Raw genomic sequence first — 25,555 nt, 5'->3', positions numbered from 1 at the left:
CAAAAGCGCGCGTTTGAGTGTGTACGCCTATGTAGAACTCTTGGTTCTTTAAAACGCGCGTTTAAAAACGCCTAGTGTGTACACAGCCTTACTGACTACCTAGTTACGTATAAATACAGACGATAACTTAACAACACTGAGCAGCAGTTGCGATTTTGAGTCCCGCTCGGGCGGAGTATTTTTTTCCATAAAAATCTAGTCCGATAGTTCGATAATTCGGCAGATCGTCTGGCTTTAAAACTATTTTTGATTGGTCCCACATCTTCCTAATTTTTAAGCATGTAGAAATGATCAAAAAAGTGAGAAAAGTGAGAAAATGACCTGAAAAGTGAGAAAAGTGAGGATACTTCAGAAAAGTGAGTACAAGTGAGAAAAGTGAGCGACTCCGAGGCCTGACTTTGACAACATTTCTGAAAAGAACCTAAGAGTAACTATTCTTGATTTCTAAACATATAAGTTTGAATATATGTTATTACTAAATTTTATCATCAATTCAGATAATTTTAGTTATAAGAATATAGTGAACAATACATATATTTTCTCAAATAATGAAATCGTTAAATTATTATAATGTTTGCTACAGAAAATTTCACTAAATTCAAATATCAGAATATCATTTCTAACTTGCAGAAATGATAATGCAACATTTATTGAGACAAAGCCAAGATTGTTAAGAAGAAGCTAGAATGGTGGAGATGCTGCAGGAAGATTCATAAGCAAACCATTATGATTGGATGCATTAATAAGAAAGATGCTGATGTGTAGATATTTATAAATGGGTCTTGTTGCATATTATCTGCATCTGACTATTCAATGCACTTTTTGGTTAACATGATCAGCTTTTAAAAATATTATGTTCCATCTAGTTGTCGAGGGCATTTAATTTAAATAATTATGCATAATTATCATAGAAAGTTATTTTTGATTGCTTTTTATCAGCCTGTGATGAAATTGAGAATTGCTGGGAGCAGTGTTATCCCATGGTAGACTTCTGAATGTTAAAGTGCCATAATTAAAGTCTAAATATCCTTCTTATGCCATATTAGCTTTGTAAAGACTTGTCCCTCCAACTGCTATATATCCACAGGCTATAATTTGGCAATAATAAATATAACTTACTAATAAATTTGGCCCTACAGGGAGGCATTAGGCACCATCTCATATTAAATTTAATAATTTTAGAGTAAACTGGAAGAAACACATGGCAGGATATAAGGCAGTTGAAGGGATAACTGCTATGTATCGCATTTGTTGTGTATGTTTATATTTATATTTGTAAAGACATGAAGTTATAATAGAAATCCTTCAAACATTTAAAACATAAATTGATGATATGAGTAACTTTATTTGTATTTAAACTATCTTTAGTTTGTTTGTCTCATCAAAAACAATTGAATTTAAAAACAAAAAAAAAATGTGTTTAAGATTTTCATTGAATAATCTGTTTGGCAATACTGTAAATATAATTAATGCAACAAAGAGTTTCTAAAAATTTTTGTTTTAGAATTAGTTAATTTTTTAATATAAAGAATCTTTTTAAAAATATTTTATCCAATAAAAAATTCAAAGAAAATATCATATTGGGAATATTGTTTCTTTCTTTTACTGATATGATTATTATTATTTCATATATTTAAACATATGTATTTTAATTTTAGTTAAAATGAAATTACCTTGCACCATTCACTCTAGTTCCATCATAAGGTGAACACTGATATATATCTTTTTCATTAACTCCCTTACGAAACACTCTCCAAATAAGTGGTGATAACCAAGAGTAACATGTAAATCCTACACATCCAGCTTGATCAACAGGCATCATACTGCCAGGACTTTAAAAAATAAATAAATGAGATTCAAATGCAACATTATATATTATTTCAAAATTAATTACATAATCAATTTATTCACTTTTAAGATAAGGTATATTTAATTCATTATAATTTAATAATCAAATAAAAAAAATAGTAAAAAGGAGTTTTAGATACAGTGAAAAGAACTTTAAAGGGCCTTCAGGTCACACAAAAAATGGCCTCAAAATAAAGGTGACCTTTTAATTATGAGACAAATTAATTTTTCTTTTTTCACTTAAACTTTACAAAAACTCCATTATTTATTTTAATTGTTGTACTTTGCTAAACTTTTTCTAAAATTTAATATAATCAGGTCTATTTAAGTGTTTTGAAATAACAGAATTTAATATAGTTCACCATTAAAAAAGTTTTATTGAATTAATTTATGCTGTATGTTTTTTTATAATAAATCTGCTAACATAAATAGAGTATTTTCTGTAGATAAAAAATAACAATCTAAGAATTTTCAAACAAAAAAAAATTTCTATTTTAACATTACTTAAAGAACTTATATTTTCATGCTCATATAAGTGAAAATTAGTGTTTTTACATTTTTTAAACAAACATCCTGCTTCACTTATAGGAGCACACTCATAGCAGTAATGTATAGAGGAATCATCAACAATTTACTCTCAGTGCTCCAGTGTAAACTACAAAACTAATATTCAAGAAAGTAGTTAATACACTGGCTCAAAAATGCATATAGACCACTTATCAAATTACACTGGATTTTTGTTGCCATCTTGTTTTGATAGTTTATTACTAATTGTCTTCTTCAGAACAAAAGAAGCAAATTAACAATTGAAGAAAATTAATCATAATCTCCTCTCATATGAAGCAGATCCTGTGGAAATAACACAGATGAGTTCTCTCTACCAGAAATTGAATGATAGTTTGAAGAATGTTTTTGTAAAAGCTTGAAATTATCTAACTCCTTTCAAGGGTAATTTTTGAATTGAAATAACATGACTTCTGGTTTGCATTGGAAGTTTGCATATAGTTATTAATTTAATCGGGGCCTCCTACCCTTAAGCTTTCCATATCTGGTCTCAACTTTCATCTATCTAACTCCATTCTCAAAATTAAGGAAGGACAGACAGACGGACAACAGTGGAAATTTATAAGTCTACAATTTTTTTCAAATTTCAGCCCAAAAATACAGTAAATATTCAGTGATATTGACAAGTTTTGGCTTTTCATTTTAAATACAAAGTCAAAATAAAAAACATGCTTCCATTACTACACCATATTTCTGCACTTATTAGAGCAAGCTCTTTTAATTGAGCATGCTCTTATAGATAAGACAAAATCAGCACTATATTATGCAAAGCACCTAAAAACTCACTATTTTTAAAACAACTTTTTCATAAGAGCATCTGCCCATAAAAGAGCCATTGCTATTGTATGTGCACAAATACATTATGTTCTTAATTATGTAATAGTTAAATGTTCACTATCATTAACGTAACTTAAACCATTCCATATTAAACTTAACCTTAATTTTTTGCACAAATAATTTGAAGTTTTATAATACAGTCGATCCCCCTATAACACAGGTTCCTATAGTTCGGATTCCTATATGACAGCAAAAAAATCGTAACAATATCCATACAAACATGGTAAACTCCTATAATTCAGTAAAACATCATCGGGCAGCCGAACTACTTTCCGCCGTCCAGTGCCATGCTACGGAGAGTTTAGGTGGGTAAATTGAGTTTACTATCATCTGTACAGTATTATATATAAATTATATATAAATTAGATACTGTACATATAATTATATATTAACTTAATTTATTGTAACTTTATTATAATTATATATATACNCGGGCAGAGTATTTTTTTCCATAAAAATCTAGTCCGATAGTTCGATAATTCGGCAGATCGTCTGGCTTTAAAACTATTTTTGATTGGTCCCACATCTTCCTAATTTTTAAGCACGTAGAAATGACCAAAAAAGTGAGAAAAGTGAGAAAATAACCTGAAAAGTGAGGATACTTCAGAAAAGTGAGTACAAGTGAGAAAAGTGAGCAACTCCGAGGCCTGGTATGGGAACGATCAAAAAATACTGCTAAACCCCATATTGAAATATTAATTGATGTTTGTTTCCCCAGTTTTAAAGGAGGAGAAAGTGTTCTTGACTTATATTTATGCCTCTACTTATATTCAAGTCAAATTAAGGTTTTCCTTGATTTCAATAACTATCTGTGATACATGTTGTCAGAGTTAAACTGATGCTAAAATTTGGTATATCAATTGTTTAGCAATGCTAAACAATTGTTAAACCACACCAAACAATTGTTAAACAATCCACCACTGGATTACATCAAGCTGCTTTTCTGCAATTATATTTAATTAATTACTGAATAACCTGTTTTAGGGCATTGTGTGCAGATTTGTTGAAAGACTTGAGGAAGACAAATGAAGAAATACCACTTAGCATTAACTGTTTTCCAATCCTCAAGAGTTATTGATGGCAACATGACCCTGTATTCCAATGAATGTCACTAGCAGTTTCCAATTGAAATTTCTTAGGTATTTGACTTTGATAGGTGGATGCTTCATTGGAGAAGACCCAAACTGCGGACTGTCTCTTGCTTTTGGAGTCATACTGGTGGATCTCATCACTAGTGACAATGTCACACATATTTTGAGCTTTTCCATTGAAATTCTTCCAGCATGTAACAGCAGTCAGAGAACAAGACACTCATAGAGACACGATCTTTCTGATGTATGTAAAGATAATTGTGCAAGTTACTATTCACTGTAAATTCAATACCCAAAGTGTGCTTGATATCCTTAAGAGTTATATGGGGGTCTTCTCTAAACAATTTCTTGATATGAACCACATTTTCCAGAGTTACTGCAGCTCGACCACTTCTCTCTTCATCTTTAAGATTGTTTCTGTCACATCTATATTTTCCAAAGTATCAAAATACTTTTGTTCTTGATGGACAAGAATCAGGAAATACTGCTTGTAAACAATGGAAGCAATGGGGCTCCAATAAACTAGATTTAAAGTTGTAAAACATCATTGCTCAGAAATGCTCCTTCATCAGCTTCATTTTCAACTTCCAGATATAGTGGTGCGTCCAAGGTCAGGCACTTCTCGTGCACAGAAAATTTCAAGAATGCAAGTATATTTTTGAACTTTACTGTCAAATATTTTCTGAGTATAAACATTGCAGACAGTTTTTTCTGCATTCAGTGGTTTTTTGCATATCTGGAAAAATATTTCAGAGTGGCCTTTGTACAGTAAATATCACTCTTACTTTACTGGTACCTTATGACGGATTGACTAGGTAAATAATCATTTAACTCCTTTGACTTTATGAATGTACCCTAAGCTTTCAGTTACCTGTTTGAGCTTGTGAGTTACACTTTCATAGTGTAATAAAAACATAGGTGGTAATAGCCAGAAAATGTACAAAAATATTACATTTATGTAAGTAATATTCACCAAGTTTATAAAAAGAAATTGTTTAAGTATATGGAAGCTGCAATAAGGATCTAGAAGAACTGCATGAGGTTTATTAGCTACAGTTTGGCCACTGTTGACAAAGTCTTGGAATGAGTTACAAATTTAACATCTATATATATATTGGGTTGTTTGGAAAGTAAGTTTGTTTTTTTCCATGGAAAAAAACACAATATTCTTATGATAAATAAATATTTTATTGAATTATATGTTGACCATTTTGGTCAAATATCTGTTGTCATCGTTTCTGGTAGTAGCACAATTTCACATTCATAAAAGTTTTGATCGTTGCTTACAAAAAACGGATCCAAGTGATTTTTGACATTGTCATTTCAAGTAAATGTCTTACAGTTAAAAAAAAATTGTACAGACCAGAACAAGTAATAATCTGAGTATGCTTGATCTGGCGAATACGGTTGGTGTGATAGCACGTCCCATCTAAGTTATAACAGTTTCTGACGAGTTACCAAACTTGTGTGAAATTTGACATTATCGTGGTAAAACACTACACCTGTTTTGTTGATCAATTCTGGCCGCCTTTTCTGTTTGATGATATTACTCAATTTGTTTACTCGAATGCAGTACACTTTCGAATCAATTGTTAAATTGTCTGATAAAAGCTCCAAAAAAAAAAAATTTCCTTAATATCCCACCAAATAGAGCATTTCTCTTTAAGAACTCGTGGAATTCATATATAGAGCTTTGAAATGAAACCAATTTGTTTCAAGTACTCATTAACAGTTCAATTTGACAAATTTAATCTCTTAGTGATTTCACGTGTTGTTATTCCGCAGTTTGCTTCAATCAGTACTTTTATTTTGTTTTCATTGGCTTCAATTGGCCATCCATAACGTGGTGCATCTTCAATACTGAAATTGCGAGAACGAAATTTTGTAAACCAGTTTTGGCACTGTCGTTCTGTCAACATATCTCCACCATACATGTCACATGATTTTTTTCTTGCTTGAATGACATTTTTATTTTTTTGGTAATAAAAAAGCAAAATATGCCGAAGATGCTGCTTTCGATCTTCCATATTTCATGGGACAAAAAAATAAACAATTGCACAAAATCAAACAAAATTTTTTACAAATAAGCCATAGAATGCTAGCTGTCAAAATATATAATGATAATACGGTTTAGAACGAAAATAACAGGAAAAATACCACTAATCCGTCTAGTGGTAAAAAAAACGAACTTACTTTCCGAACAACCCAATATACAGGGTGGGCCATCGAAAACGAAACAGCAGAGTTATCGTGTTCGTCCAAGCAAATCACTCGGACAGGTCGATTTTATTATCAAGGGGACATTTTCTGCAATAAAGTTTTTGTGATTTTGAATACAACAGACAACAAAATATTTTAAAAACTCATTCATTTTTTATTAACTAAACAAACACTTATTTCGGAAAAAGTAACACAAACTATTAACAAACATAAAAAAACCTTTTAAGCTGGACCGCATATGCAAGGAAAAAAATATTTCCCCTTGAGAATAAAATCGATCTGTCCGAGCGATTTGCTTGGACGAACACGATAACTCTGCCGTTTCGTTTTCGTTGGCCCACCCTATATATATATAAATGGATGTGTGTGTCCCTATATTTCACTTTTCAGCCAAAACTACACATCGCACATGAATGGTGTTTGTATGTGGTAGTAGCCCCAAGTCTCCATTCGTGCACTATGGTGGTTGCGTCTCGATAGCTATAAGGGTGCGGGAGATATGGGGGCTTAAAGTGGTTGACTTCGAAGATTTTCTATTTCGATTTTAAAAATGTTCGAACCGTTTTAAATTCGAATTGGTTCGATTATAGAACGATTGTAAACGTTCCAGAAAATTGATCAAATTGAAAATAGTTCGTTTGACTGGATGTAAAAATTCTCTAATTAGTCTGGAAACGGGGGACCTAATTCTTGCATTCTGTGCTATAAGGGTGTGGGAGATATGGGGTTGAAAGTGGTTGACTTTGAAGATGTGTAACAATGGAAGTGTCAACAATAGAAGTGTTAACAGTGGAAGTGTTGAGTAACAAAGGAAGTGTTAATATAAAGAGGCATGCAAGATTTACAGGCGGTTTTTTACGTTTTTGCAGAAAATCGAACATATTTTTAGACTCATGTAAAAATTCTCTAATTAGTCTGGAAACAAGGGACCTAATTCTTGCATTCTGTGAAAATGGGTAATATTGGCTATAATGTAATTATCTTAATCTCCACTATCGTTACTTTTTGCCCAGTGAACCGGGTCCTTGCAGCTAGATTCTAGATTACTTAGAAAAACAATCTTTTATATATATAAAAAAAACTATATTACATACAAATAAAAACCCAGCGAAGCAAGTCCTTGCAACTAGTTAAAAATATAACTCAAAGTTCAAGAATTTGATGTTCATGAAGGGTTACTCAGCTCCAATTCATAAACATGGGGATCAGTGTAATCATAAACTTTAATTTATTTTCAACTTAAAATAAAAAGATTAATTTTAGCGAGAATGCTAAAAAGCTATTGTAATTTTGTAAAATCAATCATTTGCACCAGGTGACAAGAAATAAAACTTCAAAAGTCTGGACAGCAGTTATCACTGCTCATGGTGGCTACACAAAATACTGATTTCTGTATGTGCCACGGCTCAAATCAGGCTGAAACTGTAATCATTTCACCATTGTTCCATAAGTTATTTGTATAATACATATGGTTTTCATAGCTCTGTCTTTCTTAGTGCTGATTTATAATGGCCAGCAGTGTATTTTCTGTTACTTTTACAAAAGTAAAAAAATTAAATTTTTCTATGTCTTTCATTATTATCTGATACATGATTATTTATATTTGTTTTAAATTTTTTATCCTTTTTATCTTTCAAAAAGATTTTATAAATTCATTACTTTTATTACAGGTGATGAGTTCAAAATTTATGAAGTATACACTTAATATACTTCATAAATCTTGTAATAAATTTCAGTATTTAAAAGTTTATTCAGATAAACAGTAATTTTAAAATTTGTATATGATTGTATTTATTTTTAGAAAATATTAATTTCTAGATATCTTCTGACCATTAATTATATTTTTATATTTATTAACAAAAGTTAAAATATTTTGTTTTAACTTATTTCTGTTAAAAAGTTCTCATCTCAGTAGAAATTTAGAAATTTATTTATTTTATTATAATTTTCAATTATCTGAAATTACCTGTTCAGCAAATTGAACAACTATTTCACGCACTCTTTCATCAAATTCTAATTTTGTATTTCTGGCTTGACTTTTTATAATATCTTGAATATCTTTGTTTCTGCTTGATTTCCAATCATATAATCTATCAATCTAAATTAATGAAAAAATTTTAAGATTTTAGAAATCATTCAGAAGTATAATGTGATTCAAAATGAATAAAATTAATTTTATAAGTTTGTGAATTAATAAATAAATTCTTACTTTATTTAATGCAACTACAAAAGGTGTTTTCTTTTGTTTTAAAAGATTAATTGATTCTAGAGTTTGAGGTTCTAAACCATGCATAATGTCTACAACTAAAATTGCAATGTCACAAAGAGATGATCCTCTTGAACGTAGATTACTGAAATAAAATTCAATAACAATTTTTATTAAAGTCTGCATTTGATTAAATTCTACATAATTACTAATTTCACTAAATATAACTGAAAATTAAATATTTCATTTGTAATATTGGTAACAAAATAATGATAATTTAACATAAGCTATCAATTTATCTAATCCAATTCTAACAGTTTTTTTATAACACGATATCTACAAAGACATATTTAACTACCAGAAAATCTGGACACCCTGCCCCCTTTCCTGATTTCATCTCTCTTATTAACTCATAAACCCATTGCCCCAAAGTTCTTTCACTGACACTGCTTAAGATGTTCTAACGTTCAGCCAAATTAATGTGCATGCAACAATTTTAAGATACAAAGTAGAGCTCAAAGTTTTTTCTGTGCCTATGTTTATTTTTCCTATTTATTATCATGCAACATTGCTTCATTCAAAATTTCCTGTAGTTGTAGTCTGTGTGTAGTAATGTGCACTTTATTCACTTGTTGAGTCTTATTGTCAAACTTTCAAAACTTTCCTTTACTTAAATGTTTTTGCTGAGCTTTACCTTTTCAACTTGGTTTCACCAGTTTTTCACAGGATCACATAAAAGCTAGTATTCTCACAATTTCACAAGATTCTTTTATTTAAACAAATCTTATATGACATTAAAGTTAGCAACTTTTATCACATGTGGGGCCATCAGAACCTATCCAATATGAATCACTTTTCAAATATTAATAGTACAATAGTATTAATTAGAATTCATTGACCATCCTCTTTCCTGGAAGGAGGACTACTACTAGTTTTGGTCAAATTAACTTCAACCTCCATCTGCAACAGTCTCTTCTTCCCATCAGACCAGAGGTATGGTGGTATTTGAATAGGAAAATTACATAATACAAAATTATCGGCCAGTACAAATTATGATTTAAGTGGTTTTTGAGGGTGCAGAGTTTAAATATTTGATCTATTTTTCGCAAAATTTGATTGGTTGGCAGATCACCATTTGATATTCAGCTGTGAATTAAACAGTTTCTTAGAGTTAACATTAGAAAAAATAAAAAAATCTAAGATATCATATTTTCAATTCCTGTGTACTTGACCATTGAAAATGTGCCATTTCCTACCATATGAGTATCGCAATAAACTTGACAACAATACACTAAAAACCATTACATAATTTTCATTTTAATGTTTGCTATATACTATAACAGGGGTGAGCAACCTTTTTAATCAATGGGCCAATTTAAATTTTAAAATTTTTTGGCAGGCCGCACATAAAGTAACACTTATTAATAATTTACAAAACTTTATTTATAATATACATTAGAATAAAAAAATATAAAATTTTAAAAAAGTAAAGATTTCATATACAAATTTTAATGCAAAATAAAAACAAACAAGAAAAGAACAGAAAAACGAATTTACTTGAAATTTTTAATGAGAAATTTGGCACTGTTTTTTCGATACAAGCTGATCAATATCAGCCGGAATTGATGAGGTAGCTACACGTACGCAGCTTTCTAATCGTGCATCACTCAGTCTTGATCGGTGGTCATTTTTGATTAATTTCATGGTTGAAAATAATTGTTCGCAAACATACGTACTTCCGAACAGAGACATCATTTGCTTTGCATTTTTCGTCAAAAGCGGAAATTTCTCAGGGCTCACATAAGATTTATAAAAATTTTCGATGTTTACTGAGAAAAATACATTTTTTAAATCGGTATTATTCTGCATGTCAATCACTTCCATTTGAAAGTCTTCGGGAACTGTATCCACATCGATATTAAATGGCGAGGAAAACATTTTCATGGAAACCGCTGTCTTCTCAGCTTTGAACATTTGGAATCGTAATTGAAATTCGTTGATTAAAATGTCTATATATTGTGCGTATTTTTGAGAAGTAGTAACGTTTTCTTTTTCTAAATGTGGAAAGTGAGACACATTATTCTGCAAAAGATGCTGTTTCCACAATTTTAATTTGCGCTCAAAGCCCTGAATTTTATCATACAAATTGTGAATAAACTGTCCTTTGCCTTGAAGTTCCACATTAAGATCATTGAGATGCTGAGTCATGTCGATAAGAAACCCAAAATCGCACATCCATTCTTTATTACCAAAATGAGGAAAGGCATATCCCTTCATATCCAAGAACAATTGTATTTCGCTTTTTAAGTTGTATACTCTTTTTAGCATTGCACCTCTACTAAGCCAACGTACTTCGGTATTAAAAACCACGTCGCCATATTCAGTTTCTAAATCTTTCAGGAATTCTTTAAATTCACGGTGATTTAACGCGCGCGACTTTATAAAATTGATTAGTTTAATTATTGGTACTGTGACATTTGGCAAACTCAATCTTTTCGCACACAAATTTTCCTGGTGAATTATGCAGTGGTTAACGAATATTTCCCTTCCTGTGACCTTCTTAATGTCTTGAAATAGCCTTCCCGATACTCCTACCTCCATGCTTGACATTGCTCGTGCTCCATCTGTCGATATACCAATAATCTTTTCTAATGAAATTGAAAAATTTTCCAACACAGACTTTAGTTCATCGTACAGGTCTTTGCCGGTTGTAGTCCCTTGCATTGGAATCAGTGAACACAATTCTTCGGTAATATTAAATTTGGTGTCAATACCACGTAAAAATATAGCCAGTTGTGCTGTATCGCTAATATCGCAACTCTCATCAAGTGCCAAAGAACAGTATTCGAATTTTGCAATGCGTTCACGAAGCGTTGTTGCTATGTTCTCGGACAAGTCTTCAATTCTCCTTGCAATGGTGAATCTTGATAAACTAATGTTTGAAATAATATTTATTTTATCAGGAAATGCTATTTCTGCAACAGCAGTCAGACATTCTTTTATCATCTCTCCATCCGCAAAGGGTTTCATTTTTTTTGCCAGTATTTGACTGACAACAAAACTAGCCTTTACTGCCGTATTTGATAAAATAGCTTGATTTTTAAAAATAGCCTGTTGTTTTCCCAAGTTTTTCTCCATTTGATTAAACTTATCTATCCGGAGTTGTCCTGTTAAGTTTTTATATTGTTGTTCATGTTTTGTATCGTAATGCCTTTTTATGTTATATTCTTTTAATGTCGACACAGTCTCTGAGCATATTAAGCATACAGCTTTATCTTCAACGAAAGTGAAAAAATAATCAAATTTCCACTTTTCTTGGAAATGCCTGTGCTCATCCGCAACCTTCTGTTTTTTTGTTTGCTTTTCCGACATGCTATTATGGATTAAAAATTTGAAAGTTAAAAAAATTTGAAGGAAAACTTAATTTTGAATAAAAAAAACTCTAATATTACCTTTTTGACAATAATATTGCACTCACGCCTTTCAAGAAACACAAGAATTGCTAAATTTGCTAGTTAACAGCTTACCAGTCTGACTGATTGTGTGACAGAAGCAAACACAAACAAGCACAGACGCGGCGCGTTTGTATTGCATGTTTGAACAAGTCGCCGACAAGTGTGTATCTTGTCACAAAAAATTGTTTCGGTTTAGTATGTACTACCATTTTATTATAAATAATTTTATAACAATATATTGATGGGAGAAAGTCGATAAAATAAATTCAATTTTAAAAATGCTTGGCGGGCCACGTGTTGCTCATCCCTGTACTATAATATAATATATTATATTATTTGATTTAAACAGCTACAAAGGTTATCTTATGTAAAAGTTTATCAGACAGAGTGACCAATCTAACACATTTTAAAATTCATTTTTCTCTACTGTATGCAATTTAAAAAATTTTTAAAAAGTGTTAGATTGGTCACTTGGTGCAATAAATACTTATGTAAGATAACCTTTGAGTTATATAAATCAAATAATATAATATATCAAACCTCGACAAAAACCTTTAATATGCAGCCTTTTTTATTAACTTTTCAAATGTTTTCAGTCATTTAAATGACCTTCAGGAATAAAAAATCGAATGATTCTGATTTCTATAAAACAAAATTTGTTTTGGAACAATTTAAACATTTGAATTTTCATAGATGTCTAGTGTACAAGCCTCTAAATAAAAAATACAATATATATACAGGTAGGTTGATATATGACTGGACAGTGGCACTCTATACAAGTAACTTATACAAATATACACATAAATGATATATAAATATAATACAAGAATAAATAAATAAATGAAAATAAAATGAATAATTAAAATTAGTAACACAACAGTACCCAATTCTTTAACCATTCATCCCTTTTTCATACTACAATATTCAGATTATGCCCGTTCTCCATGCCACTGAGACTTTACTCAATTCTTTAGAGAATTGTCTGAAGTTTATTGCTTTTCCCTCCTGGTCTTGTGTATTTGCCATGCTTCTGCATATTTAAGGTGTCTCTTGTCCTGAATCCTTTGTATTACTTTAGCTCATTTTATAGAAATTGGAATCATTTGATTTTTTATTCCTGAAGGTCATTCAAATGGCCAAAAACACTTGAAAAGTTAATAAAAGAGGCTGCATATTAAAGGTTTTTGTCGCGGTTTGGTTGTTATTTAAGTGCAGTTAGAGAAGAGTATAATATAATATAAGTATTAGAAGTATGAAATAATCTAAAAATCTTAATATTTCTTGTTATTTTTTGACTAGGTAATGCCAGGCTTTTCTGCTAGTACAGTAAAAAAAAAGACTGTTTTAGTGATTTAACAAAAATATGATATATCAACAAAATCCAGAATTAAGGCAAAAGCATATACTAAAGTATAATATTTTGAATCTAGATTTTTAAGTCATGAGGAAAACCTCATCAGACATTTCATAAAATTAATTTGAATTTCAAATTAATTTTAAAATCCATGTCTATTAATTTTTTCATTTATTATTACACAATTAATTAACATATTGAAATTGGTTTTCTTAAATGAAAATAATAATGCTGATTTATTTAAAATTATCAGTAATGCAAAATTTTATATTACTACCTAAAAGATTCATGACCTGGAGTATCAATGATTAATAGACCTGGCAATTTAATTTCTTCAGGAAACTGAAAACATTAATAATATAATTATTATAATTTTGTAATGAATAATTTTAAATGTTTATGTAATAATAAAATGCAAAAAATGATTTTACATTTTTAACCATTTTACATTGTTCTTTTAATGCTTCTTGAGGTACCATGGTGGCACCAATCTGTTGAGTGATACCACCTGCTTCATTATCTTGAACATGGGTACGTCGAATCTGCAATTAGATAATTCATTCTCTTTTTTAGAATGTTAACTTTGTATTAAAAAGAAATATAAATATATATATTTGTATTACCTTATCAAGAATTTTTGTTTTCCCAGTATCAACATGTCCAAGTACACAAACAACAGGAGATCTCAATTTGTCAGTTGTTCTTTTCTTTTCTGCTTCTTCACGTCTTCTCTAAAAATTTAAAATTTTTGAATAATAAAATAATAGCAGTTTAAAGTATACAATGGAATGTCTACATTAATGCTATTTAAAAAAAAAATTATACCTGCTGCTGAAATAAAACTGATTTACATAAATTAATTCTACAAGGGTATATCTTCTGCATACTTATATTTAGATATAATTATATAGAAAACTGTTAGGGAATACTAAACTAAAGCAAGTGTTGATATCACAAACTGTGTATGAACTGGCAACACCCGTAAGACTGCTCGAAACAAGAAGAGACCTGGGTCATATTCTGGTCACTTATCTCTCATCTCTTCGTTCAAGGATGAATGATGTCAAAATGAGAGAGGAAATTCATCTCTCAGAGACACTGGCGATTCTGGTCACTTTTAACAATCTCATCTTAGTTGATGACATCACAATTCTACTAGATTGATTATACATGTTCGGGTTATCTGTGTATGCAACATGGTATAGAATTTTAACCAATGAAATTGTAAAATGTTTGAAAATGCAGAGTACATAATTATAGATCAGGTGGCAAAGAAAGCACGTAATTTTGACAAAATTGTTTTTTTTTTTTTTTTTTGTTTTATATCATTTTTACAGATTGTAATGTCAAATTGTCTCTTAACAAATAAAAATTTTAATAACCTAAGTTAGAAAAGTGTGCATACTTAAATATTTTTTGAAATATTACCATCTAATTTCTTTTTAACTATCTAAGTAAGATTAACATCTTATTCAATAGTTCAGTAATTGATGTAGGATAATTTAAAAAAAAAAATGAAATCAGTGACATTTCTGAGTAGGCAATGGAAAAAATCAGAAGCATCTTCTCTCTTGAAATATTCTCTCTCGAGATAGAGAACGTTCTCTAATACGATTGTATAGCATGAGTAGCATCCAGTTGTCCATATTAAATATAATGAAATTGAGGCAAAAGACAAAAGACAGGTCGACAAAAGACAACTATACGCTTGTCTCTGAGAAAAGAGAGCATCTTCGAGAGAAAAAGTTGTCCAGAATCGTGTTTGGAGAGATGCGATGATCTCTCAAGATGTAAACAAATGATTAGCCAATCAGCAAATGATTTGTGAGAGATGAGAGACAATGACCAGAATACAGCCCCTGTTGTTCAGTTATGCACCAAGTTATAGATATGTGAACAAGTGCATCTATAGTCTTATATTAAATTAATTCTAAGTTAAAGGACTGCCTCATCATTGTTCTAAAAATAGTTATGGACCCAGGAACAGAAAATTAAATATTGAAGACTAGAATTACAGAAATTAAAAGGAAATGGAATTGCAAAAGAAGCCTATAAAAGAAAAATGGCTGGTCAACTAGCTATATGGATAGAATCACTGTGTAAAAAAATCTTTGATACATGGAAGATACAAATGAAGGCACTCCTGATCAAAAACAATTCGTGAGAATACATCAGTGGAAAAAGAACAAAACCAGAAATTATACTTGGAGATGAAAGCACAACGAAAGCAGGAGAACAATGGGACACAGTAGACTAGAAGGCAATGTGTGATATAATTCTTGTCATAGCCCAACAAAATTACAGACAAAAGAGCAAAAAAAACAGACAAAAGGATGTGAAACCTCACATAAAATATGAAATAAACTACATGAAGTTTTTGAACCAAAAAATCCTGCAAGAAAGGCCATACTACTAAAGAAATTAATTCTCAAGAAAATGAGGAAAGGAGACAACATGACAGATCATATAAGTGGCTTTTTCAATATAGTAGGTAAGTTAAAAGAAATGGAAATCTCCATAAACAAAGAACTTTTAACAGTACTACTGCTTTATAGTATACCAGACTAGTTCGAACAATTTTGAATTGCTATCAAAACACAAGAGAAACTTCTTTTGCTGGGCACACTCAAGATAAAGCTAATAGAAGAGTTTGAGGTGTGAAAACGAAATGGCAATACCGATGGCTCGAAGAATTTGGGTGTGCTGTATATAAGCAAACAACAGATGAAACAGTTGGAAAATAAGGGGCCATCCAAATTCCATAAGTGTAGAAAGATAGGCCATAAGGTAAGAGAATGCTGAAACAGAAACAAGTGAAAACCACATAGAGCTATGACTACAAGCCTAACAACTCAAAAACAGGAGTCATATAATGCTAATATTATGGCAAATGAAGGGAAAGAAAATCTTAAATGGTGTCTAGACTCAGGTGCTTCATCATACATGTGCAATGATAAAGCAAGATTTTCTAACATTGAAACATCCCACACAAGTGAATTAAACTGGCCAACTCATCTACAACAGAAATCAAAATAAGTGGTGATGTAATAATTGAAACAAAAGGCAGATTTCAAGCCAAATTGGAGAACACACTCCTTGTACCAGAACTAAGGACCAACCTACTGTCAGTTGAGATGATAACTGATCATGGATTCAGTGTACTATTCCGAAAGAATCAGGCAACTATTATGGATTCGAAAACCAAAAGCATACACATGAGAGCATTTAAAGGAGGAGGTCTATACTATGTGAAAGAAAGTGGGAGGAATCTAAACTCTCTCGAACAAATGTTAACAAAATGAAAATGTGGCACAAACATTTAGGTCACTTAAACAAAAGGATGTATGACACATGGCCAACAACCTAAAGATCAGAGGACTAAATATACGATGAAAAGAAGAACTTGATCTCTGTGAAATCTGCATAAGAGGGAAGCAAACCAGATCACCATTTCCAAAGCAAAACGAAAATATATGCAGATATATGCAAAAAAATATTAAAACTGATTCATACTGACATTTGTGGACCGATGAGAACCAAATCATTGAGTGGAGTAAAATATTTCATCACATTTATTGATGATCACTCTAGATGGTGTGAAATATATTTTACAAAAAACAAAAGTAAAGCTTAATTTAGATAGAGTTAGATAGCCTAATGAATAAGATTTAACAATTTGGAGGGCTTATCACACTAAGACCGACAGAAAAAAGACCATATCTTTTACAAATAGTTAGTCTGCACTATATATATCAAAAATTCCTTTGTACTGGTTAACTATTATAGTGTTATAATTATATGTTAGTACTATGTGTTTGTAAGCTGACAAGGGGGTCCTTGTACCTGAAATGCAGCCTTACCTAAACTTGAAGATGATTATTAAAAGATCCTTTTTTGTAAAAGATCTGGTCTTTTTTTTCTGTTGGCCTTGGTGTAATAAGCACTCCAAATTGTTAAAATTCTATTTATTAGGCTATCTAACTCTATCTAAATTAAAGTCAAGGGCTAAAAGTATTGTTTATTATTATTAATTAATAGTGAAGCTGTCGAGAAATTCAAAACATACCTAGCCTTTGTAGAAAATAAAACAGGAAGAAAGATAAAGGCAATAAGAAGTGACAACAGAACCGAGTATACTAATAGAAAATTTCAGAACTTCCTGAAACATAAAGACATGAGAAAACAACCTGCTACACACCACAACAAAATGGCATCGCAGAGAGAAGAAATAGAACACTAGTGAAAATGGGAAGATGCATGCTACTCCAAGCAGGATTGAGAAAATGCTTTTGGGCAGAGGCTGTATATACCACATCATATATTAGAAATAGATGTCCATCAAAGAGCCTGGAAGGTGACATACCCTTCAAATTATGGACCAGTAGAATGCCAACAATCAAATATTTTAGGACATTTGGTCAAATGACATTTGCATTAGAAAAGAAACCAGGAAAAGGAAAATTCCATGAGAAATCCACCAAATGCATATTTATAGCCTATTCTAGTGAAACAAAAGCATATCATCTATGGAACATAAAGACAAAAAGAGTTATAACAAGCAGAGATGTCAAATTTATCAACAAATTCCCAAACAATTCAAAGGATAATATCGAAATGACTGAAAATGACAGATCCCATGGAAGAGAAAGATTCAATAATAAAGAAGTGGAATTAGATATCCTTGAACCCACTAAGGAACAATTACAACTCAAACAAAATACTTCATCTGAAAATGAAACAAACAAAAGTGAAAGAGAACAGAATAATGAACAGGTAAGAGCAAGTGGGAGGCCACGAATTGCTCGAACAGGACAGAGAGAGACCCAGAAAGGAGTATAGAGTGAAAACCATAGAAGAACCTGCCACAATTGGCGAAAAGATAGTCAAGGACAATGTAGAGCCTTTGACATATAAAGAAGTCATGGAATCAAATGACTCAGCCAGATGGCAGGCTGCCATGGAGAAAAAAATAGAATCCCTGAGAAAACATAAGGTATTTGAACTTAACAGAACTGTCAGAAAGGGCAACAACTATCAAATGCAAGTGGATCTGCAAAGTTAAGGAAAACATCACCGACACAACAATATGACTAGAGTACACAGATACTAAGAGCAACACTTCTGATCCACTGTAAATGCATAACTAGTGAAGAGACCACTACTAAAGCTAGAGTATCTTCTTCAAGGGGGGATAGTTAGGGAATACTAAATTAAAGCAAGTGTCGATATCACAAACAGTGTAATAACTGGAAACATCCGTGTAAGACCGCTCAAAACAAGAAGAGACCTATTGTTTAGATGTGTGACAAATTATGGACATGTGAACAAGTGCATGTATAGTCTTAGATTAGAATAAAGTTTAATTCTAAGTTAAAGGACTGACTCATCATTGTTCTAACAAAAACTAAGCCCAAATTACATTAATAATCAAACGATAGAATCAAATTAACTACATAATATCTGTATAACTTGGCTAATCAAATTATACAGATATTATGTAGTTTCAACTAAAATGTAGGCAACTATGCTACCATCAGGTATTAAATTTAATAATTAGAAAAATAATTAATTTAGACTATTCTAGAAGAAAAGATTCATAAAGAGTGGAACTTAAATCTGCAACTTCTGCTTACTATACAAATGGATTGCCAACTATGCTTCTTAGATTTCTGTTTGATCTTTGTTTCCAGACCAATTAATTTATCAAATTTAACTATACAGGCCACTTGCTGTACTGAATGTCATGGAAAACCCATGGCCATCCATGGCACTCAGTCAACTTATGCTCTTAGCCTGGCATGATTTATATTTATGTAATTATTTTTTAAATATCTAGTTCAAATTATACTAATAATCAAATGATGGCTAATTAATTATACAAAATCCTATTAAGTTCTAACCCAATAATCAAATGGTAGAGCTGGATTAACTATTAATATTTAGATATTTTATTATAAAATATGACACAGACTATGAAGACCCTGTAGTTAAAAACTAAGACACAATAAATCTATAATAAACCAGCAAGTTAATCAACCTTTCTGACAATATTTAAAATTTGACGGTGCCATTTGTTACCATATTTTATTACGAAAACTTTTTATATTTTTAACTATTATAAAATGGGCAAAAAGCTTAATTTTGAATATAGAGATGAGTTTTATACAAAAATTGTAAATGCTAATAATGAGTAAAATAATCATTAACTCTAAGCATACTCGAGATGCACACAATCCCCTTTATCTCCCCACCTTCTCAACAGAAGTTATTAAGCTTCAAAGAGGGTGAACAAAATCGTGCTCTTCACACACACACACAAACAAACAAACAAAACATCCATACATACAGAAATTACTCCCTGGATTTTTTTTTGCATTTCTCAATGTTTCAAGGTGTCCTAAGTCCAAAAATATAAAAATCTGGGAGAATAATTTTTTGCCTGATTGCCATACTTTCCCTTCATTGTAGTACTTTTACTTTCCCAGTAAGGGAAAGTAAAAGTACTACAATTTAAGGTGGCTAACCTGCAGGTTAGCCACCTTAAATAGTTTGAAAAATAATTTGACAGGTGGTGCAAATTATATGCCAATTTTAAATTCCAATCAAGAGTTAAAGTTGATTCACATTACAGAACTGGCCAGAGGCAGACAACCAATCCAAAGGATCAAAAATTACTATTTTACTATTCATGTTTGTGAGAAATAATTCTGTATGTTTAATTATACTTCCCACATTTTTACAACCATGCCTTATTCAATAGATTATGATTTAATTTTAATTTTTAATTTAATAAATACTTGCAATTGAGAAATTTTAAGAAATAATTTTACTATCAGTAATAAAATTATTTTCTGTTAATTATATTGAGTTTATTTTATTGTTATTACTGGACAAAGAAAATTAGTCATAAAAGTAAAAACAATAAATTGTATTTATTTATTTTTACACCTAATTTACATAATTAGAACAGTTCATAAGCACCTGCAATTGAATTAGAGATAACCAGTGGGTACAGGAATGAATTTATCAGTATTTCGAAGAGATTTGTCAGTAGCCACTCCACTATTAAGGCCAAGTACTGTACCATAAACATAAGGAGTTTTCAAATAAATGTTAATGAAGACAATACATAAGCATGCACTTGTTTGTATACACCACTGTACTAAGCTATTGTCTTTGCTAACACATGCTCATTTGAAAGTTATTTAATAATTTAAATTTTACACAAATATTAGTTTAATTAATGCAAAATGAATTTCTACATTAAAGTTTAAAAAATAAAGCAAAAAAAAATGTAATGCCATTTTTAGTTTTTTTTTAAATTTGATTTTGTTATTATTTGAAATTANACCAAAAAAGAACAGAAAAACGAATTTACTTGAAATTTTTAATGAGAAATTTGACACTGTTTTTTCGATACAAGCTGATCAATATCAGCTGGAATTGATGAGGTAGCTACACGTACGTAGCTTTCTAATCGTGCATCACTCAGTCTTGATCGGTGGTCACTTTTCTTTTAATTTCATGGTTGAAAATAATTGTTCGCAAACATACGTACTTCCGAACAGAGACATCATTTGCTTTGCATTTTTTGTCAAAAGCGAAAATTTCTCAGGGCTCACATAAGATTTATAAATATTTTCGATGTTTACTGAGAAAAATACATTTTTTAAATCGGTATTATCCTGCATGTCAATTACTTCCATTTGAAAGTCTTCGGGAACTGTATCCACATCGATATTAAATGGCGAGGAAAACATTTTCATGGAAACTGCTGTCTTCTCAGCTTCGAACATTTGGAATCGTAATTGAAATTCATTAATTAAAATATCTATATATTCTGTGTATTTTTGAGAAGTAGTAACGTTTTCTTTTTCTAAATGTGGAAAGTGAGAGACATTATTCTGCAAAAGATGCTGTTTTCACAATTTTAATTTGCACTCAAAGCCCTGAATTTTATCATACAAATTGTGAATAAACTGTCCTTTGCCTTGAAGTTCCACATTAAGATCATTGAGATGCTGAGTCATGTCGATAAAAACCCAAAATCGCACATCCATTTTTTATTACCAAAATGAGGAAAGGCATATCCCTTCATATCCAAAATCAATTGTATTTCGCTTTTTAAGTTGTATACTCTTTTTAGCATTCCACCTCTACTAAGCCAACGTACTTCAGTATTAAAAGCCACGTTGCCATATTCAGTTTCTAAATCTTTCAGGAATTCTTTAAATTCATGGTGATTTAACACGCGCGACTTTATAAAATTGATTAGTTTAATTATTGGTACTGTGACATTTGGCAAACTCAATCTTTTCACACACAAATTTTCCTGGTGAATTATGCAGTGGTTAACGAATATTTCCCTTTCTGTGACCTTCTTAATGTCTTGAAATAGCCTTCCCGATACTCCTACCTCCATGCTTGACATTGCTCTATTATTAATAGAGTGAATAATTCAGAAATTAATATGATTATTACATAATATTTCAGCATGGTTGTTTATATATATCTATAGTGATTTGTTAACAGAAATGAAACAGAAAAAGCAATATTTTAATGCTTGAGATAGCAATTTGTAAACAGTATACAGGTAATTATCTTGCCTTCAACAGCTGCTCCAAAAATGGTAGGGAAGGTTATATGAAGATTTCATTTTCATTTTTGCAATTTTCTGTTGGGTATACAGTGTTACAGGTTATAATCTGCTGTGGGTTATCCATTCAAAATTATAGTAAGCAAATATTTTTTAAGAACCAAAACGTTAATTATTGTGATATTTTATTTATAATAATTTATTATCTATTACAAATAATATTGTTATCATCATGATAATCTTTTTCACTCTTTGTTTAAAAGATTGGTATTATTCTTAAGTTTCATTTTGAAAAATATTCTATATTACAATAAAAAATTTGATTTAGTTGTAGGAAGAAATTTTTTTATTAAATAACAGATTAATATCTGTTATTTAACTGATATTAATTTGTTATTCAATAAAAATTATTTAATATCAATTAATCAGTTAATAACTATAAGCCAGAAATATAAAAACTTCTTAATGTTATAATTAAGATTAAAAAATTTTCTATTCCATTTCAAGAAAAATTATTATTCATTGAACAAATACAAAATTACATGTTTAAAATGTAACAACTAAAAATACCTGAATTCGTTCCTGGACTCTCTCTTTTATTTTTTCTTGTTTATTTCTGTCATCATCACTTTCTTCAGAAGTTTCATCTTCATCTTCATCATCTCTTTCGCCATCATCATCGTCGTCGTCGTCGTCATCACTTTCTTCACTTTCCTCTTTTTTAACAACAATTTCTTGAGAAATTTTATCTTTAGCTTGAGGCTGCGTTTCTTTTTCTCCTTCTTCTTCATCATCTTCTTCCTCTTCTGATGTTTCATCCCAAGCATCTTTCACATCATCTTTATCTTCCCAAGATTCTTTAATTTTTTCTTCTGGAATGCTTTCTTCTTTGATTTTATTTTCTTTTTGACTTACTATTTCAACTTCCACTTGTGGCAATGAAGTTTCTTCTGGGGTTGTAACTTCCTCTGTTAAAAATTATTATTTCTATTACATTTAAAGAATAATATAATATAGTAAAATCTTTATAGCTAATAAAAAAAAAGTTAACTATAAAAAATTTTAATGAAACTTTAAATAATTAAATTGTACAATGACATACAAAAGGTTTTCACAATAATAATAATACTTAAAAAACTTAAAGTAAATAAACTCATTAATAAATTTTATCAAGAGGTCCACAAAAAATTCTTTATTCAGTTAAATGTTTTTTGAAACCATTATGTTCCATCTTCAGACCGATTGCATATAAGATTAGGAACAATGTTCCAGAATTATTTTCAAAATCAAAATTTCACATTTTACAAAAATTGAATTAAGTTATCAGTTTTTACATTTGTGGACACTATATTTAAAAATTAAAATAAAATACAAAAAAAGAAAACTGCCATAGCAGGAAAAAAATAAAGAAATAAATTACTTCTTATTCAAAAGCATAAATAATCAAATATATGATATAGTGTATTTATCCTATCTTTTCCATTTAGTCATGTCTGAATCTCGATCACTCTATGGATCAAAGCTCTCCATGCCTCTCTTTCCTGCACAGCCTCCTTATAGAAAATTCAGTGTCACTTTTGATTGTGTCGAGTCACCTAGTCCTTAGATGGACCTTGCACTCTTTTCCTGCTAACTATCCCCAGCATAAACACCTTCTCAAGGGAGCTGGTTCTCATTATATGACCAAAAAAGGACAATTTCTGTTTGGTTATCTGGGCTAATCTATTAACTTATTAACTCATTTGAAATACTTCACTTGAAATCTCCTCCTTTCAATCTTCTGCTTAAGCATTTTATCCTCTTTTCTCTTTAGTACCAGTTTCTACATAGTGGCTGTAATCAACATTTCTGCCCTGCAGACATGAGAGATGCTTGGAATTTGGAAAAATAATTGTGGTATCACTCCAGTTTGGTGTCACTGATTTTATTCAGTAGTAGTTTCTCAGTGATAGCTGTAGACACTTAGTCCTTTATAAGGCCTTGTGCTCTACTTGTATAGCACATAATGTGCATAAAGTGCTAGCTGAATATCAGAACTTACCATTGTCATTCAGGGTCACTTGAATGTTATATAATCTAGTTTCTAGATCATATGGAATACTGTCTTTTCTCATTAGGCTGAAAATGGCATGTATATGGATTGTCTTCAGTCTTACATCCTGCCCCTCAAAGTGTTTCCTCAGAAGTCTGGTGGAGTATTATTGACTTTAGCCGGCATAGCTTCAAATACGTTCAACCTTCATAAATAGGTACTGGTATAATATACACTACACTCTCAACCTTAAATAACCAGTAAAATATTTAAAAAATACTACAAACAGGACTAGGGCCAAGCTGAGATTCCTTATTATTGACTTTTTTGATACTTAATTACTTGAAAAGTGAATATATGTGGGTGATTTTCAAAGTTTATGTCTCACATCCATTATCAGATTTTTAATAACAAGTTTGGATGGATACCCAAATGCCATTGCTATTTCCCTTATGGCACTGAGCTCATTCTATGTCTTCTATTTTTAAGGAATAGGCAAAGGCTCTTCTGAACAATGATCTAAAGGTAGCAGTTTTGTATTTAAAAGGATCTCCTAAAGAAAAGTATATGTAGGACAGTACCATTAAAGATTTCCTGTATATAGCTGTATGTAAAAATCATTTGAAACAGTAATGCAGACCTCCAAGTAACAAACAAATTTCTGATGAACTTTATCAGTCTCAAGTGATGCTTCCACATTAATTTTAACAAAAATTTTGTAGTTTATATAAAAAAAAAAATAATAATAATATAGAAAATAAAGTATTTGCTGATCTGTTGATAAACAAATTATACGTATTAAATAAATCAGATTTAAATGTAATTTTTATGCCTAATTGTAAATTCAGGCCTCAGAGTGTCATTTTTCCCTCTGAAACAGTTAGAAAAGTGAGGTGAAATACAGAAAAAGTGAGTAAAACAGCAAAATAGCAGTAAAAGTTGTTTTTCTTTTTATTCTGTTATGGTTAAATACATTTTAAAAATTTCTGTGTATACTGTAATGTAGCCACTCGTTATATCGTGGATTCGGATATATTACACTTTTTTGGTCCTCCAAATTTTAAAAGCACTTGAGTCAATAAATTTTAAATTACCAATTGCAATTGAATTTCTATTTGCAATAAAATATATTTTATTTCTACTACTGTCCTTGAAACTACCACTGAAGGTAAAACAATAAATTCATCAAGATAATATGCAAAACAGGTGGTCAGATCAATTGTCATTTGTTTCCTCTTGATATTAAAAGTTGTTTATTTATTAGTTTTAAGTACCTTCTCCTCATTTACAAGTTTCTGTGAATTTGAAATTTTACCTTTATATGAATTGTTTCAATACTGCTAATTCACATA

At 30.5% G+C, this 25,555-nt stretch overlaps 1 protein-coding gene across 1 annotated transcript in view; it reads right to left on the bottom strand.

Annotated features, from left to right (window-relative positions):
* Positions 1-8,471: 8,471 nt before the first annotated feature.
* LOC111623709 (eukaryotic translation initiation factor 5B-like) overlaps positions 8,472-25,555 on the bottom strand; it is a 59,698-nt gene continuing 42,614 nt past the window's right edge. Inside the window, exons 10-15 of the mRNA XM_023366395.1 lie at positions 22,742-23,139; positions 14,199-14,306; positions 14,007-14,117; positions 13,853-13,917; positions 8,770-8,911; positions 8,472-8,658 (exon numbers count right to left, since the gene is read on the bottom strand). Coding sequence (XP_023222163.1) covers positions 8,509-8,658; positions 8,770-8,911; positions 13,853-13,917; positions 14,007-14,117; positions 14,199-14,306; positions 22,742-23,139 — 974 coding nt within the window. The 3' untranslated portion in view covers positions 8,472-8,508. The remainder of the gene's footprint in view (positions 8,659-8,769; positions 8,912-13,852; positions 13,918-14,006; positions 14,118-14,198; positions 14,307-22,741; positions 23,140-25,555) is intronic.

Source organism: Centruroides sculpturatus, unplaced genomic scaffold (assembly GCF_000671375.1).
Source record: "Centruroides sculpturatus isolate CEXI.00-Female unplaced genomic scaffold, Cexi_2.0 scaffold80, whole genome shotgun sequence".
In the NCBI taxonomy this organism is placed as follows: Eukaryota; Metazoa; Arthropoda; class Arachnida; order Scorpiones; family Buthidae; genus Centruroides; species Centruroides sculpturatus.
The sequence above is the reverse complement of the archived record's forward strand: the minus strand, read 5'-3'. Positions and strand labels throughout refer to the sequence as shown.